At 32.5% G+C, this 15,582-nt stretch overlaps 1 protein-coding gene across 1 annotated transcript; it reads right to left on the reverse strand.

Annotated features, from left to right (window-relative positions):
* Positions 1–2,447: 2,447 nt before the first annotated feature.
* On the reverse strand, positions 2,448–12,735 carry LOC118205716 (apolipoprotein L3-like). Its single transcript, XM_035378008.2, has 2 exons — positions 11,866–12,735; positions 2,448–3,840 (listed from the first exon to the last, which is right to left on the reverse strand). The coding sequence occupies exons 1-2, from the start codon at positions 12,185–12,187 to the stop codon at positions 3,020–3,022; spliced, it is 1,143 nt and encodes a 380-aa protein (XP_035233899.2). The 5' UTR covers positions 12,188–12,735; the 3' UTR covers positions 2,448–3,019.
* Between the last annotated feature and the right edge of the window lie 2,847 nt (positions 12,736–15,582).

The following is a 15,582-nucleotide window of genomic DNA, read 5'->3' on the forward strand; positions in this document are numbered from 1 at the left end:
CTAATGTTAGTTGAATTATAAATTAAATTGTTTTATTCCCCGTTCAGTGTAGCGCGTGATGAATATTAAAGGAAAGCTAAGCTGGAAAATTAAAAATACAAGAGCATGTGCATTTAACATTTAATACATATCTCTTTTTGATTTCGAGAAAGTTCCAGAAAATTCTCGCGCGCGATGTAAAAATCTTATAAAAAGGAGGAAAACCTCTCAATTTGATGATTTTGTTTGTTGTTGCTTTAAGAGTTTGTTTAGAAAACTGCTCTTGTTGACTGCAGCGAATTCGCGGATTAGCTTTCTTTAGCTGTTTTGAATTAAGTTCTCTTGAACGTTTGAGTAGTTAAAAGATAACTACTGTGATTGTAATACTGCACGAATATCTGAGGAAATTTAAGCATTTTTGTTGTGATAATAATAAATTTCGTTCATTTTTTATCGGATTTGTGCATTCATTTCATAACGAACCCGTATGCACGCAACAATATCAATCTAAACTGAGTCATTTCAAATTAATCGATACCATACATTCTTACAAAACACTGCAGTGCCAAATATTGAAATGCATGCCGTTCAGTATGCTTCAGACAATCATAGCTCAATGATCAGAAAGACAGCAGTGGTAACACTACTGTTTTTCTGATCATTGAATTTGTCATTAAAAATCTCATTAAAGGTTTACAAAATATGAAATAAAATGAACTCAAAATTCAGGCTTCCACTCAAAATTCAGGCTAAATGGTGCCCACCAGCAGCCGAGCAGTAAAGTCGCTGAACACTGGTAGTTCGGTCCAAGGTTCGAATCCCGCGAACGGGCTGGCTGCACGGGCGTTTTTGTGGTTTTACCCATGTGTAACATGTATACGAGCCATTTCCCTTAGATTAAAGTCCTCCATGAAGGCATCCCTCCCCTTAGGCGGATACCCCTCGAGGCTTTGCCATAATCACACATACACACACTGCAGTGCAGGGAGATTTTAGCCAAATAATACGTAACAATTTAACTGAAATCAAAACATTGTGACTTTCTTCCAGGTTTTCTTCTGAATGCGTTAAATTTTTCCTCTTGCTTGTTCTCAGTCAACACGTAGTGGCTCACTTCTCTTCGCCATCCATTGTATGTCTTAAGATGTAGTTAAACTCCCAAAAATGTGTGCCATGATGATGTGTGAAACAGAATATGCATCTCAAGAATTATTTTGCCCAGAAATATAATACAGTGAATCTACAGCTATGACTGTCTGAAGTTTCCTCATTTTGCTACGCATTAATGCATTCTATATGCCAGAGCTATCTACAGTTACCAGCCACAATTAAAATTATTTTTTATCTTTTCTCACATTCCTAAATTATTACACTCATAAAAAAGCAGTAAGAAGAGAGCAATCTAGGTCGAGAAGCAAACACAAAGTGTCAGTATTTAGGATGAAATCTTAATCCAGAGTAGGATAGTTTTGATTTCAATATAATTTTGATTGCCTAATTAATAAAGCTGAAAAATTATTATTGACTGTTTTAGTTAGCAAAATTATTTACATCACAAGCATTATGTAAAAGTCATATGACATGAATTAATCTGGAAATGACACAGTACAGAAAAGTTTATTGTAAGCAATTTCTATTTTGAGATTAGAAAGGGGAAATACCCAAATTAAAATGAAGAGTTAAGGGGCTGTTGCATATTTAAGTTAGAATTTTGATTTACATACTTTTTATCTTATACAAGTATATATACACACTTTTCCTGTTTCTAAAGTTAGCAGAATTTTGTATTGTTATTGAAGAAGGTTTTCTTCATTTTCATGAAATTGGTACTTGGATGTTCACTTAGTAATATAAAAGCTTTTAGTTTTGAGCATGCTCATCATTAACAACATTTTTATTTAAGCAGATGGCATCTGTACATTCATGAGCACAATACTGCCCTTGCAGGAAAAAAAAAAAAAAAAAAAAAAGGCTGCCTCTCCACTGACACCTCTGAAGCAGCTGTCTCTCTCTATATAATATTACCTTTGTTGTTGCAAAGTTTAGTTTCTCTGGATTGGCAACAAGAAAAATGTAAACAATAAAGTTCACTTTTATGTTGTAAAAATGCTTAATCCATTCTAGAATTAAGTTATTAAATTATCCCATGAATTGACTCAGCATAGCATCCACAACACATCAATCCCATGTATAATAATGCTCAAAACTACTCTTTGAGAACATCTCATACAAGTATTTTCCACAATAATAATGATGGGAGTCTTTAAAGGTCTTATCTCTAAAATGAATCCTTAACTATAATTCTCTTCATGAAACTATTTTTGTACTTGTCTTCTATAATTAGCTTGGTGAGACAGCGGATTTAGCACGCTTCTGCATTGCCAACAAATGTACATTACCATTCTGCACATGTGTGAGAAGTAAAAAATTACTGATTTGCACATGAATTAGAAACAAAAGGTTAATGATTTTACTGTTTTTTTTTTTTTTTTTTTTTTTGGTAAATGCAGTATGTCAACACAGTCGTTTTCTATTGTAAAATACTCATTAAGTTTACAATTTTCAATTTTTTATCAATGGTAAAAAAAAAGCTACAGTCGATGCTTGTGGCATTATTACAGCAACTGCAATGAAATAAAATGAAGAAAATAAAATTATTTGCAGTGCATATTTTTCACATTCCCTGTTCTCAAATGTACATACTGATGAAAAACAAATTAAGCATAAATATTTAATGATTAAATATTTGGTTCAATCTCCGTATTATACTTTACAGATGTCAATGACATGATTAAGAGAATTCAAATATAATAAAATTTAATTAGAAAAAATATGCTAAATATCACTAGGAAGGGAGTAATGAAATTTGCACACTTTAAAGCTTCATTAATTCAATAATGAAATTTAAACTGTGCAAATTTTACTTTGCAATTAAATTTTATAGCTTAAAAACACCTTTACTGGTAAATGTTAAAAATTAGAAATCATGCAAACTGTCCATGTAATGTAAAAAACATGCTTCCTATAAAGGTTATTATTTTTACTGCATTTTGACTGTTTTTTCTAATTTTCTTAATTCCTCTTCCATTTCATCTGCAGCATGTTCAATAGCTTTTGCATGTTCACTGATGGAGCCCTCATGTAGATCAATTGATGTCAAAATCAAATTGATCACATCTAGAGCCAAACCAGCTACTGCAAGTCCACGAATAACAGCACTTCGGATGGGAGCTAGGATTGTGCCATTTCTAAGGCCAGATTTAAGGACTACTGACATATCATCAACAGACTTGATAAAAACAGCACTTGCACCAATTCCTCCACTTAAACGCAAAGTTGTGATAGAAATATCAGCAAGATTCTGATTATCAGATTGTATCACTAATACAAGGAAGATTGCCAAAAATACTGCTATGCGTATTTTTAACAACTCTGGTGTGAGCCCAAGTTTTTCTTCGATAATAGAAAACATAATAGGCATCAACATTTTCATAAATTGATTGCTTTGCATTCGATAAAATGTTCCTTGGATTTTGCTGAACTTATTTCGAGTTTCCTGAACAATAGCAGCCAAATCTTTAACCATTCTTTTAAAAATATCTAAGTTCATCACGTCATTTATAGCTTTCTGTAAGTCTTCTGACTGCTGAATACGTATCAGCATCCACTCACATTTTTTTCTATCCTCTTCCAAAATATTTTTAGCCTGCTTTATGCGCCTTGATACTAAAGCACATTCAGTAATTGCAGTTCCAAGCGAGGTACCTCCTCCAAGCAGACTGACAATTCCACCTGCGGCAGCTATAGGTGCACTTAAGCCACCGGTAAAGGGAATTAAAAAACTTGCTCCTACAGTCAGACCTGTAAATAATAACAAACACAGTTTTTATTCATGTTGTGATACTGAAATATTAGGATTTTTTTAACTTTTAAAGCAAAATCTCACATTAAATTAATCTTAACCTGAAAAATAAGATAAGAGGAATAAATCTTCGCTGGTGCTCAGGTAAAACCAAATATTATCTCTTAAATAAACTTAAACTACATTTCAAATAATTTCAATAATTAACTCGAGAGCAACAAGTTCATTTTAATTAAATCAAAACCTCACAACTACCAGAGAAGAAATATTCATAAACATCAAATAGAATCAACCCCCCCCCAAAAATCAAACCTCAGTTTAATTACAATCCTAGCACCTAAGTATCAAATATCAAAAACCCCCAAAACAAAGACCACATTATACAAACATAATAAACAAAAGCAATTAAGATTACAAAACAAACACATTTATTAATTTTTTATTATATCTAATTTCGATAGTGGGGTAACTGATTACCTTTCTTACATGCACAGTAACATACATTCCTTGTTATTACTTCTAGTTATTACTGTAGAGCAGACAGTTTAAACAGTACAATCAATTACTAGGATTATTCTATACATAACTCAGTTATTTAAAAAAATCAGATCTCAGGTAACAAAAATAGAAATTTCAATTACAGAAATACATATCTTATATTTAGTAATCTTAAATTTTACTTAAGGCAAACAAATTTTTATTTTCCTTCTACTTTAAAATGAATTTTTGCCCTTCTCCCAAAACACAAGATTAGTTAACATTTTAAGTCTGATTCCTGCAAATAAAAAAATATAAAAGAACTCACATTTAGTAGACAGGAACCCTTCGTCACACGGACTATTTAACGGAAATGTCGCAGAATTCACGATGACTGAAGAATAAGTCCCTTATTGTTGAGTCATGTGAATTACCTGCCTCACACTCCTTAGCCGGATTACTAGCTGGAAATCGATGAAGACGAAACTAGTAGAATTTCCCACATCACACTCCTTAGCCGGTTTACTAGTTGATAAACTCGACAAAGAAGACTCCAATTGAATTACTTTGACCCCATATAACCGGAATGCTGTTAGTGAGATGGCGGGAAAAGCTGACTATAAAGCAGCCAGAAAGATGACAATAAATTGGCCAGAAAAAAGACTGTAAGGCTGCCATGAGGAACGAACTGCAAACATGAAAATTCCTGGAATGCCCACCTCAGAAATTGCCTATTTACAATTCTCGGAACAATAGAATGTATATAATATATTTTGTGCTGAGCTCTATGCCTTATGCCTACGCAAATTCTCATCAGTTAAAAGCCGAACTCCGCTCCAACAGGTAAGCGCGAGCCCCGCTCTTTTACTCTTTACATCTTTGCTGCCCAAACCTGACCTCAATCCAACTGCAACCTCCGAAGTAAACTCAGTCACTCCGCTCCCCATATCTTCATAGGCCTAAAAATGTTGCATAAATTTCACTAATCCTAGACTTTTGCTTTATTATTTAACCGAAAACAACACACCACAAGGAATCAGAAACAAGACAATTTGACAATGAACTGCGGACCAGATGTACCCAGAATGCGTGAGAAAAAAAACACTCGACCCCTCCAGCTGACGACAACGGGAACTATTAATAAGAATCAAATGAATGAATCTACAGCCACCCTTTTCATATGGAAGAAACTGATCTAAAAACCATTGCAATATACACAAAGCAGGCCAAAATTTAAGACTTCCTCTACTGCCCATTAATAAAAAAGCCCCCCAGCGACGAAACGCGGACACATACTATATTGCCCTCAGTTCTACTGTTATCATAAGCCATTAACGAGATGTCATTTCAATTCGAAAGAAAGATTTTCTTGTCTTGTTACTAAGACCTAACGTACCATTGAGTAAAAATATTCTGCTAATGCTTTTAACAATTTATGAATACTCTTATTACAATTTCAAATATAAGTTAAGTATAAATGAAAACAAATAAAAATAATTAATTAATGATAATTTAAAAACATAAGATGAATACATATAAACATTTGCGACACAACATTTATAAGAATAAGTAAATTAAAGCAAATACAGTCAATTTTTACTGGTTCATTAAGTAGTTAATTCGTTACTGTTTTATATAGTTTCTTCCCAGCACGTTGCCATTTCTTAAAAATGGCTACTGCTTTTCACCTCTTAGGTTCGTGAAAAATTAGTGGCAAATCATTAACAACTTTGTGAGTTGGGTGGATAATGGGGATAGTACCAAAGTTTCTTTATATAGTTATTAGCCAAAGTTTTGCAACTAATTCAGAAGCTTTCCTGTTGAATTAATGGTACTTATATATTATTCTGTAGATCCATGAAAACTGGCAGAGATCCCACCAAGGTTGAGTCGCACATTCCTGCAGAATTCTGCTTCTTTATTTAATAAATAATCGCATATTACGCTTTATTTACTAATATAATCAACAGATTAAAAATACAAATTCAGCACAATTAAAAAAAGCTATATAAACATTAAGCTTAAAAAAAAACTATATAAACATCAGATTAAATGACAAAGTAATTTAATAAAACCTATGCCAGATTTTCCCAGACACTGCTTAGAATGTTTTGAGTACGTACTTACATGAGGTAATATTTCCAATCTATTATTATTTTGTCGGCCATGTCCATCTGTTCTTTCCCTCATTCAACAAATCTTAATTTTTTTCACCAGGTGTGAATGAATGAGAGTGAAGTCACAAATGTGATTCTACAGTCCTCACCCCATGCTCATTTCCAAATACCGTATTTGACGGCATATAATACTCACTTTTTTTCCTAAATTTGGTCTCGAAAAAGTTACCTGCATTTTATACGTGAAGGACACAGGTTAACTTTCAATACGGAATGCTATTTTTAGCCTGGATAAAAGTCTAGACACACATAACTTTTTCTACATCTGCCATAATTATTTTGCGCATGCGTGAAATATTTGTCGCCAAAAAGCCCCAAAGCTTGAAGCTGATGTCGAAGTTCAAACAGGTTCGACGATCACATTACATCTATGGAGCCTTTCCTTCTTTACATAGACTTTCTTTGACTCAGTCGACACACGTGTCGGTATCGATGCTACTCTGTATAAACGTGTCGGTATTGGTGCTTAAAACTATTTGTTTAAAAAAAAATACCCTGGAAAATATGACTACAGGAAACAAGAGATTAAGCTATACAATTCAGTATAAACTAAGAGTGTTAAACTACGCCAAGGTGTATGGAAACAGAGCAGCAGCAAGGCATTTCGGTCACCACCTACAGAAAAAATGATACGTACTTGGCGACTGCAGGAAGATCAAATGAAGACTGCTAAAAAACAAAAACATAACCTTCGATGCCCAGCTCCATCTTGGCTTGAACTTGAAAATGCCATAAAAATGTGGGTGATAAAGAGGAAATCTGGGATAAGTGTTTCAACCAAAATGATAATCAATGAGGCCAAAGGATTTGCAGAAAAACATGGGAATCAGAACTTTTCAGGGTCTGAGGGCTGGTGCTACAGGTTCATGAAAAGGCAAGGCTTATCAATGCGCACAAAAACAACTATTGCACAGAAATTGCCAGCAGATTATGAAGAAAAAATACTAGCATTTCATAGGTTTGTTATAAATGCACGCAAGAAAACTTCTTTTGAGCTCGGTCAAATAGGAAATATGGATAAACTTCAACTCACATTTGATGCACCATCCAACAAGACTGTAAGTATTAAAGGGTCTAAATCAATAACCATAAAAACCACAAGTCATGAAAAAACCTGATATACGGTAGTTCTAACATGTTGTGCTGATGGCACAAAACTACCGCCGTTTTTCCTATTCAAAAGAAAACTCATCCGCAAGAAAAACTTCCAACGAGTGTAATTGTTCATGTTCATCCGAAAGGCTGGATGGACGAAGCTGGAATGAAACTGTGGTTACAGAACGTATGGGTGGACCTGGTGGACTCTTAAGAAAACCCTCTTTTGGTTTTTGATCAGTTTAGCACCCATAGAACTGAAACCATAAAGAATAAAGCGAGAAAATTAAAAACCCAGATAGCTGTCATTCCTGGTGGCCAATTGCAACCTTTAGAAGCCACAATACCATTATTAAAACAAGGCTACTGCCTTAGATAATTGTTATACTTCACCAGAATTATGTGATATCCTTTTGACTTAGCTAACAGATGTGGTTGGAACTGTTAGACAAAACAAAAAGGATTTATAACTTGCATTGAAAAACAAAAAATTAAAAAACTGACAAAGTTAGATCATTTAGACGTGGCAAAATCCTTGTTCTCAAATGGAAGGACAAAAAGGAAGTAACATGTTATCATTTTTTCACGATTCTGAAACAGTTGATGTAATGACCCAAAGTAAAAAACTGAAAACAAAACCAAATGTAGTAATTGACGACAATAAAACAATGGGAGGTGTGGATCTTGTAGATCAATGCCTTTCTAGATATCAAGTAGCAAGAAACAGTGGGAAAAAATATTATTAAAAAAATATTCTTTCACCTTTTAGACCAAGCCGTTTTCAACGCTTTTCAAGTTTATAAAAAAGTAGGCGGGAAAAAGTCATATTTAAAGTTTAGACTGGATTTTATCGATGAAATAATTGACAAATATCATACTTTTATCAATTTTTCAAGACGAGGTAGTCCAACGAGTGAAGAGCCATCAAACTGCAACGGCACTTTTGGAACCTTTTGGCACTTACAGAAAAAAAAAAAAAAAAAAAAAAAACACATTTCAGAGAATGTAAAGTGTGTTCGTCAAAGAAGATTGCAAATGAAAAACAAAAATTGGGAGAGAAACAAGGTATCATTGCAAAGATTGCCATGTAGGACTGTGCATACCATATTTCAAACTTTATCATATGCAGAAAAATTATTAAATTTTTGAAAAAATATTACAGCTATTATTGATGTTGAATAAAAGCATCACCATTTACAGATAATATTGTGCGTTATTTAAACGTACATGATTTTTCTCTCTCCAAAATTTGTATGTAATCTTAAAGGCCTGTATTGAAGATTTTCTGCCAAGCTCAAGAGTAAGAGCAAAGCCAAATATAAAGTAAGACAAGGCAAGTTAATAAAAAATTTTACATATTTAAAAAAACTGTTAAATTTAAAGAAAAATATAGTGTTTATAATATGAATTTATTTTAAATTTCATAAACATTAATAAAAAAATCGATGATTTTTGAATAAATTTTGTGATGAGTAAGGGGTTAATTCAGGAGACTTCAATGTGTTAAATTCTGAAAGTATGACAGTCGTTTACCATTAAATTTTATGCACAACAATGAAGAAGTTTTTCACCCCTAGTTTAACTAATTTCAATTTTATTTGATATCTTAAATCAACTTGTTTATAACTTTACATAAACGTTCATTTGTTGTTCTTTCTTTACTTTTCAGTCTTTTCGAAACTGTATTCCTCAAAATTCCTTTAGCAAGAACATATTTTTATATCAATCACGTAAGGATCAATGGAACAAAACTCTAAAAAAAATCAATTTTATTAGAATTAGCCAAAACAGTTCATCTTAAATCCTTCACACAGTACTCAAATTTTTAAACCTACTTTTTTTTTTAATTCTTTAAAACTAAAAAAAAATTATTTTAGTAATTGACTGTAAATGATAAAATAATAAAAAAATCATATCCTACCTTATACATTTACGTTCCAGTTGACAAAGAATGAGAAAAACTATTAAGCCAATTTGTTGAATCCTTTAACATTAAATGTATTATAACTGTAACTGAAATTATCCTTACAGTTCCTGAACAAACTGAAAGTGAATACAAAATTCGGATGCTGTTCCAAAAGGCATTTATGCAACTGCAAAACTCTGCAATTATTTCGCAGTCTAGCTCATTTAGTGGACTTTAACAAGATTGTTATGATGAAGTAGAACCAGTAATGAGCTTGGTTCAAATTAGTTAAGAGATACCAAAGAACTGAAGGTTAATCTTCAGATTAAGTTAACTTAACAAAAATTTGGCAACCAACCCTGCTACAGCAACCTGCTAGTTTTTTTTTTTTTTTGACACCATTTTGTTTTCCCAAAGTAAAGGCATGGTTTTTTTTTTTTTTGTTTTTTGTTTACTCAACATTTTTTTCCAACAATCTGCTAGCCAAATTACGCTTAGGCTAGAACTTTAATGGAACAAAAATGCTTAATCATGATGAAGATTAGGTGCGAAATTGAGAGAAAGTGCAGAATCGCGCACTGCTTAACGTGTTTTTAAGAGTTGCACATACACGGTATCCATGTACACGTCGACCTATTTTCACTTAAAAAACATCCCAGAATTGCACAAAAATTACATTGCGCACACTCTTGACTTTATCCATGTACACTGCTAAAGTCCTAGCTAGTAACCTTTATTGCCTTACAAAAATGTTGCCAAACTACCTGTTACCATATTCCAAAGACTAGACGAACTGAATGTTGGCAGTATGATATTTTCTATAGAAATTTAGTCTATACAACTGCTTACACAATGTGAACATTAAACTTCATCATACTACTTGCAATAATAAATTTCATTGTTAGAAAATAATTCTGACAGCTCATCTGTTTTGAGAATATAGTAATGCTATTAAGTTTCCTTTTCTTTTAGTTGAATTAATAACACAAAATTTTGATTCATTGCTGCATTCCAAAACTAAAATTTAAAAATCATAATTTTTTTTAAAATAATTTTTTAAATTTTCCTAGCTAATTTGGCACCCCTTCTACTTGTTCACCTGAGGAAAGTGCCTCACCTGCCTCATCCTTGTCCGGAGTCTGTATGTTGAAACTGTTTTCGAAAATTAGGCTTGTAAGTAGAAGCAACAGAGGAATTGCTAATATTCAGGCATCAGTGAGAGAACTTATGAAGATTCACTTTTAAAATTAATCAATTCACAATAATAATGTGACACCCTGCATAAAAACTGACTATAAAAGTGTTAAAAGAACTGTTAAAACTGACAGTGATAACTGATGATATGCATCATCATTCAAATATAGAAAAGCACAGCAAATTCTACATAACTCTTGAAACGTGCTGATCAAAAAAGCTGTCAGCAATTTTACAAAATTGAGAAAACAACTGAAAAACAGTTGTTGAGCAGTATAAAACTAACAGATAAAATAGCTGTTTATAAGAGAGAAAATTTCATCAAGAAATAAATTATAAAATTATTTTTATATAAAATTTTAAAATAAATTAAAAAAACTCTAGGTTCAATTTTGGTATTAATTTTTAATTATTATTTTTAGATTAATTAATGAATTTTGTTATTTTATTTAAAAAGTGTAAAACTGATATAGTTTGTAATATACAAATCGCTGTCTATTAAACTCAGCTGCTTGATTGGAACGGAGGTGATTTTAATAAGCAGCAGGTATTGTATACTGTTATTAATAACCCAAGCAATTCTAGCAAGATGATTGGAAGGTAATGCACGAATTTCCATCATTTTCTGTATCTTCTCATTTTCAAGCAAGGAAGCACTTTTCAATTCTCATTTTGAAGAATTTCTTTTGTTTTTGCTGAAAAATATTCATTTTCAACTTCCCGTTTATAGTGAACTGTTATAAACAGGAAATCGAAAAAAATCCTGCAATTATTTACCAATAGTAATAAATGGCCTCTTATGGGTCAAAGGCACTTCTATGCAAAGTATATTTCAATGCCCTCAATGACCATAGACATAAAACAAAAAGAGGAAATATTGATAAATATGATGCCCTTTATTACACACTTATACTTATATCATTGGTAAACTGGAAAGCTATAATTCAGACATTGTTGATCATAAATGTGCTATTAATTTTAGATTAATTTCCCCAGGAGATAAAGATATAGGTACCATTAAATAAATGCGATATATATTGCAACATTTGGAAACATACTGGCAATTTTTTTCTCAAATATATTAAAACATCATGAGGTCATACATGGTACATCTACATATTTTTGGAACTGAATTCGTAAAAAACAAAATATGAAGAAAACAAATAAAAAATTACCTCCTATAATTCCTGTACAAGCGCCCGCCAGCTTTGACAAGTTGCAATTGCGTCTCTCCTTGGTCATTATTTCGGAAATATTCCGAAGTTCGTGAATTATCTCTTTTCTTGATTGACAGAAAGCATTTAGATCTAAAAATTCATTAATTCTTTCATCACTGCACCCTTCAAAATCTAAAACTATATTATTCCAATTATATGCAGAATTTGTAGTGTTTCCTTCTGTTCCAAATGCAGCAACCACATCGTCGAAATGTTCTTCAATCCACGGAAGTAAAGCTCCTTTAATTAAGTTCTCAATAATACCTCGAAATTCTGACATAATTATCGAAATATGATCAGCAGTAAAGAGCTAAAACGTCACTTTCTGATGCAAAAGCAATGAACAACTTTATCGAACAAAACTTTATCATTCTTCATGCTCAACGGGAAAGTCCCGCCTAACAGTGAAACTTTCACATCAGTTTTGATTGGTGCGATGAGTAAAAAATCATTGACTGTGATAACAGTCACAAAAAAGTACGGAAGAGCTGGAATCAATGTTAGTTGTCAAACCGACATCAACAAGTGCTATAAAAACATAAAATGATCAATTATGTTGATAGTTCCTTAGAAAACGAGGTGCTTAAACGTAAGCGCGAGTTATTTACTTCCCGATAAAACTTTCAAGTTCCGCCTAAATTGCGCTTAAAAAATGTGGCTCCATCTAGGTGCCACAAACGTTAACAAATGGGAAACTCCAATACCTTGTCTCAGCAGCTGTATTATTGCAGGTATGTGATTGACACAGTCCAAGGCCAACTTAGTCGCCTTTGCACAGTCAATAGAACAGCAGACGTACTCGAGCTCGACAGAAAACTTACTTCAAAATACTTCATTATGTTTATTACAGAGAATATTAGTAATACCTCCAGCATGTTCCTAAAACGTACTCGCTGTACTCCTGCTGTGACAGACAGACAAAGTAGACAGATGTCTTTCTACACCGATGGGCGAAAAATCAAGCATAGGTGCGAAGGAAAGGTATATAGAAAGGGGGACAATTTCGGAGAGTAAAAAGGAACTTCGTATATTTTATACGAGTTCGAAGGGTCAGGAAGAAAAGATGGGACAAAATAAAGTAAAAAAATAAATGGCCCAAAAGTAATGGAGAGGAAAAAAAAAATTATATTTATAATTAAAAAAAAGGGGGCCTAAAGAAAGAAAAGGAAAGGAAATGAGAGAATTTTGTTAAAAAAAAAAAAAAACCATGAATGTAGTCAAAGGAAGTTATTATCATTTACATTAAATAGAGTCTTCCAGGTGTGTGTAATGAGTGTGTTTTGTAAAGCTGAATAGATGTGAAGATGGGGGAAAATTAATAATAAAATATAAATATTGGGGGTCCAGTCACATAACAGTACAAGTCTAGTTTAGAAGCTAACTTATGCTATAACAGGGAAACTAAAATTTAAAAAAATTTTAAATTAGACTTTTATTTTTTAACATGGGAAACAATATGTTAGCCTCTACCTTGAGACACAGTAACAGAAGACACATAAGATCAAGATCCATATAATATCATGCAAAATTATACATTAACTTAAGTAACATCATCCATTGCGGTTTCCAACATATTCACATACTCAGAAAACACCATAAGATGAAATCATAAATCTAAAACAAGGCGAGAACACATCAGCAAAAATAAATAAGTAAATAAATTACAGAGTTTTTTATTTTAATATTAATTAATTTTTTTAAAAAATAAGCATTTTATTTATTTATTAAGTTAATAGTCATAATTTATTATATGTGTACTATTTTATCAATTTAAGGCACACTGTATTAATATATGCTTTTAATTTAAATAGATAGGAAATATAGATTAAAGGAGCAAAAACTACGAATCTATACGTTCACTGAGGCCCAAGATCGTGTTTTTACCCTCTCGAGAAATTCCTCAAAGGGGCCCCAATGGGTAGCGCTAACAGACTACACTACTGATAAGGATAGCGTCCCTACGAGATGGTAACCAAAAAACAAAAACAAAAAAAGGAACCATACGATTTAAAGCAATTATTAAGTATTAATGCTAGAACATAATAAAATGAGCATAATAATAATGATCATAATAATAATGATCATAATAAATAAATGAATTTAAAGGTCCTTTAGTGACAGATATTTGATTTAGCTTAGAGAAAAGAAGTTCTACTTATCTGAATGTTCCATCTTGGTGTTGTAAAAGATTGCAAGGAAGAAAAGACTTTTAGGCACAGGAGCAACTTTCGGTTTTGAGAACGAGACAATGTAGAGGATATTCGCGAAAATTTTTCTTAAACAAATGAGTATTTTCTTAAAAACTCCTTTGAAAATTTAGGAGCTCTTCTAAGATCCTGCCTCCATCGTACGTGATCACAGCGCCCTCCACTCCTGCTGTGAAAATGCTGAATCGCTATTGGCTGATCGACTTGCTACGTAAAAAGTCACTTGTTTGGTCACGTGACAAGCCGATTGCATAAAATCAGAGAAAGAAATAGATTAAGGAAAGCCTGGAATCGAACATGGAACCCGAATACTAAAACGGAAATTAATAGACTGAACCATAAAATATAAATATTGGGGGTTCCAGTCACATAACAGTACAAGTCTAGTTTAGAAGCTAACTTGTGCTATAACAGGGAAACTAAAATTTAAAAAAATTTTAAATTAGACTTTTATTTTTTAACATGGGAAACAATATGTTAGCCTCTACCTTGAGACACAGTAACAGAAGACACATAAGATCAAGATACATATAATATCATGCAAAATTATACATTAACTTAAGTAACATCATCCATTGCGGTTTCCAACATATTCACATACTCAGAAAACACCATAAGATAAAATCATAAATCTAAAACAAGGCGAGAACACATCAGCAAAAATAAATAAGTAAATAAATTACAGAGTTTTTTATTTTAATATTAATTAATTTTTTTAAAAAATAAGCATTTTATTTATTTATTAAGTTAATAGTCATAATTTATTATATGTGTACTATTTTATCAATTTAAGGCACACTGTATTAATATATGCTTTTAATTTAAATAGATAGGAAATATAGATTAAAGGAGCAAAAACTACAAATCTATACGTTCACTGAGGCACATTAAGCAATCAATTCTTCAGATCAGAAATGACCTTTGGGACGATAAAATCATGAATTTTAATGAACCAGACAATGCGTTCTGGTCATTTGTCAGAAATTTAAAAGGAAAGGCTGTAGCGAATAAACCACTTCACTTCAATAATAGCTTGGCTCTCACTAATAGAGAAAAAGCAAACGCCTTTGCAGAACATTTTGAAAATGAGTTTAAACCGAATGAGAGTCCTTGTGACATAGACTTCGCTTATAATGTAAGATACTGCATTAATGACTGGTTTACCTCACAGGAGGACTTAGAAGACAATCTGGAACTCCCCTCTCCACATGAAATCCGAGAAATCATAAGGAAACAAAAAAACAGGAAGGCACCGGGCTATGATGCAATAACCAACCTAGCGATCAAGAATTTACCGAAAAATTGTATTGCAACATATGCCAGTATTTTAAATGCTTGCTTAACCATCAGATATTTTCCGCTTGCCTGGAAAAGAGCCAAAATGATTGTCTTACCTAAAGCCGGCAAGGTTACCCCTCTCCCAGAAGGATTTAGACCTATCAGTCTGCTTCCCGTTTTGGGGAAAATT

Source organism: Stegodyphus dumicola, chromosome 10, assembly GCF_044657685.1.
Source record: "Stegodyphus dumicola isolate Sdum_Otavi_A_Nest chromosome 10, ASM4465768v1".
NCBI lineage: Eukaryota > Metazoa > Arthropoda > Arachnida > Araneae > Eresidae > Stegodyphus > Stegodyphus dumicola.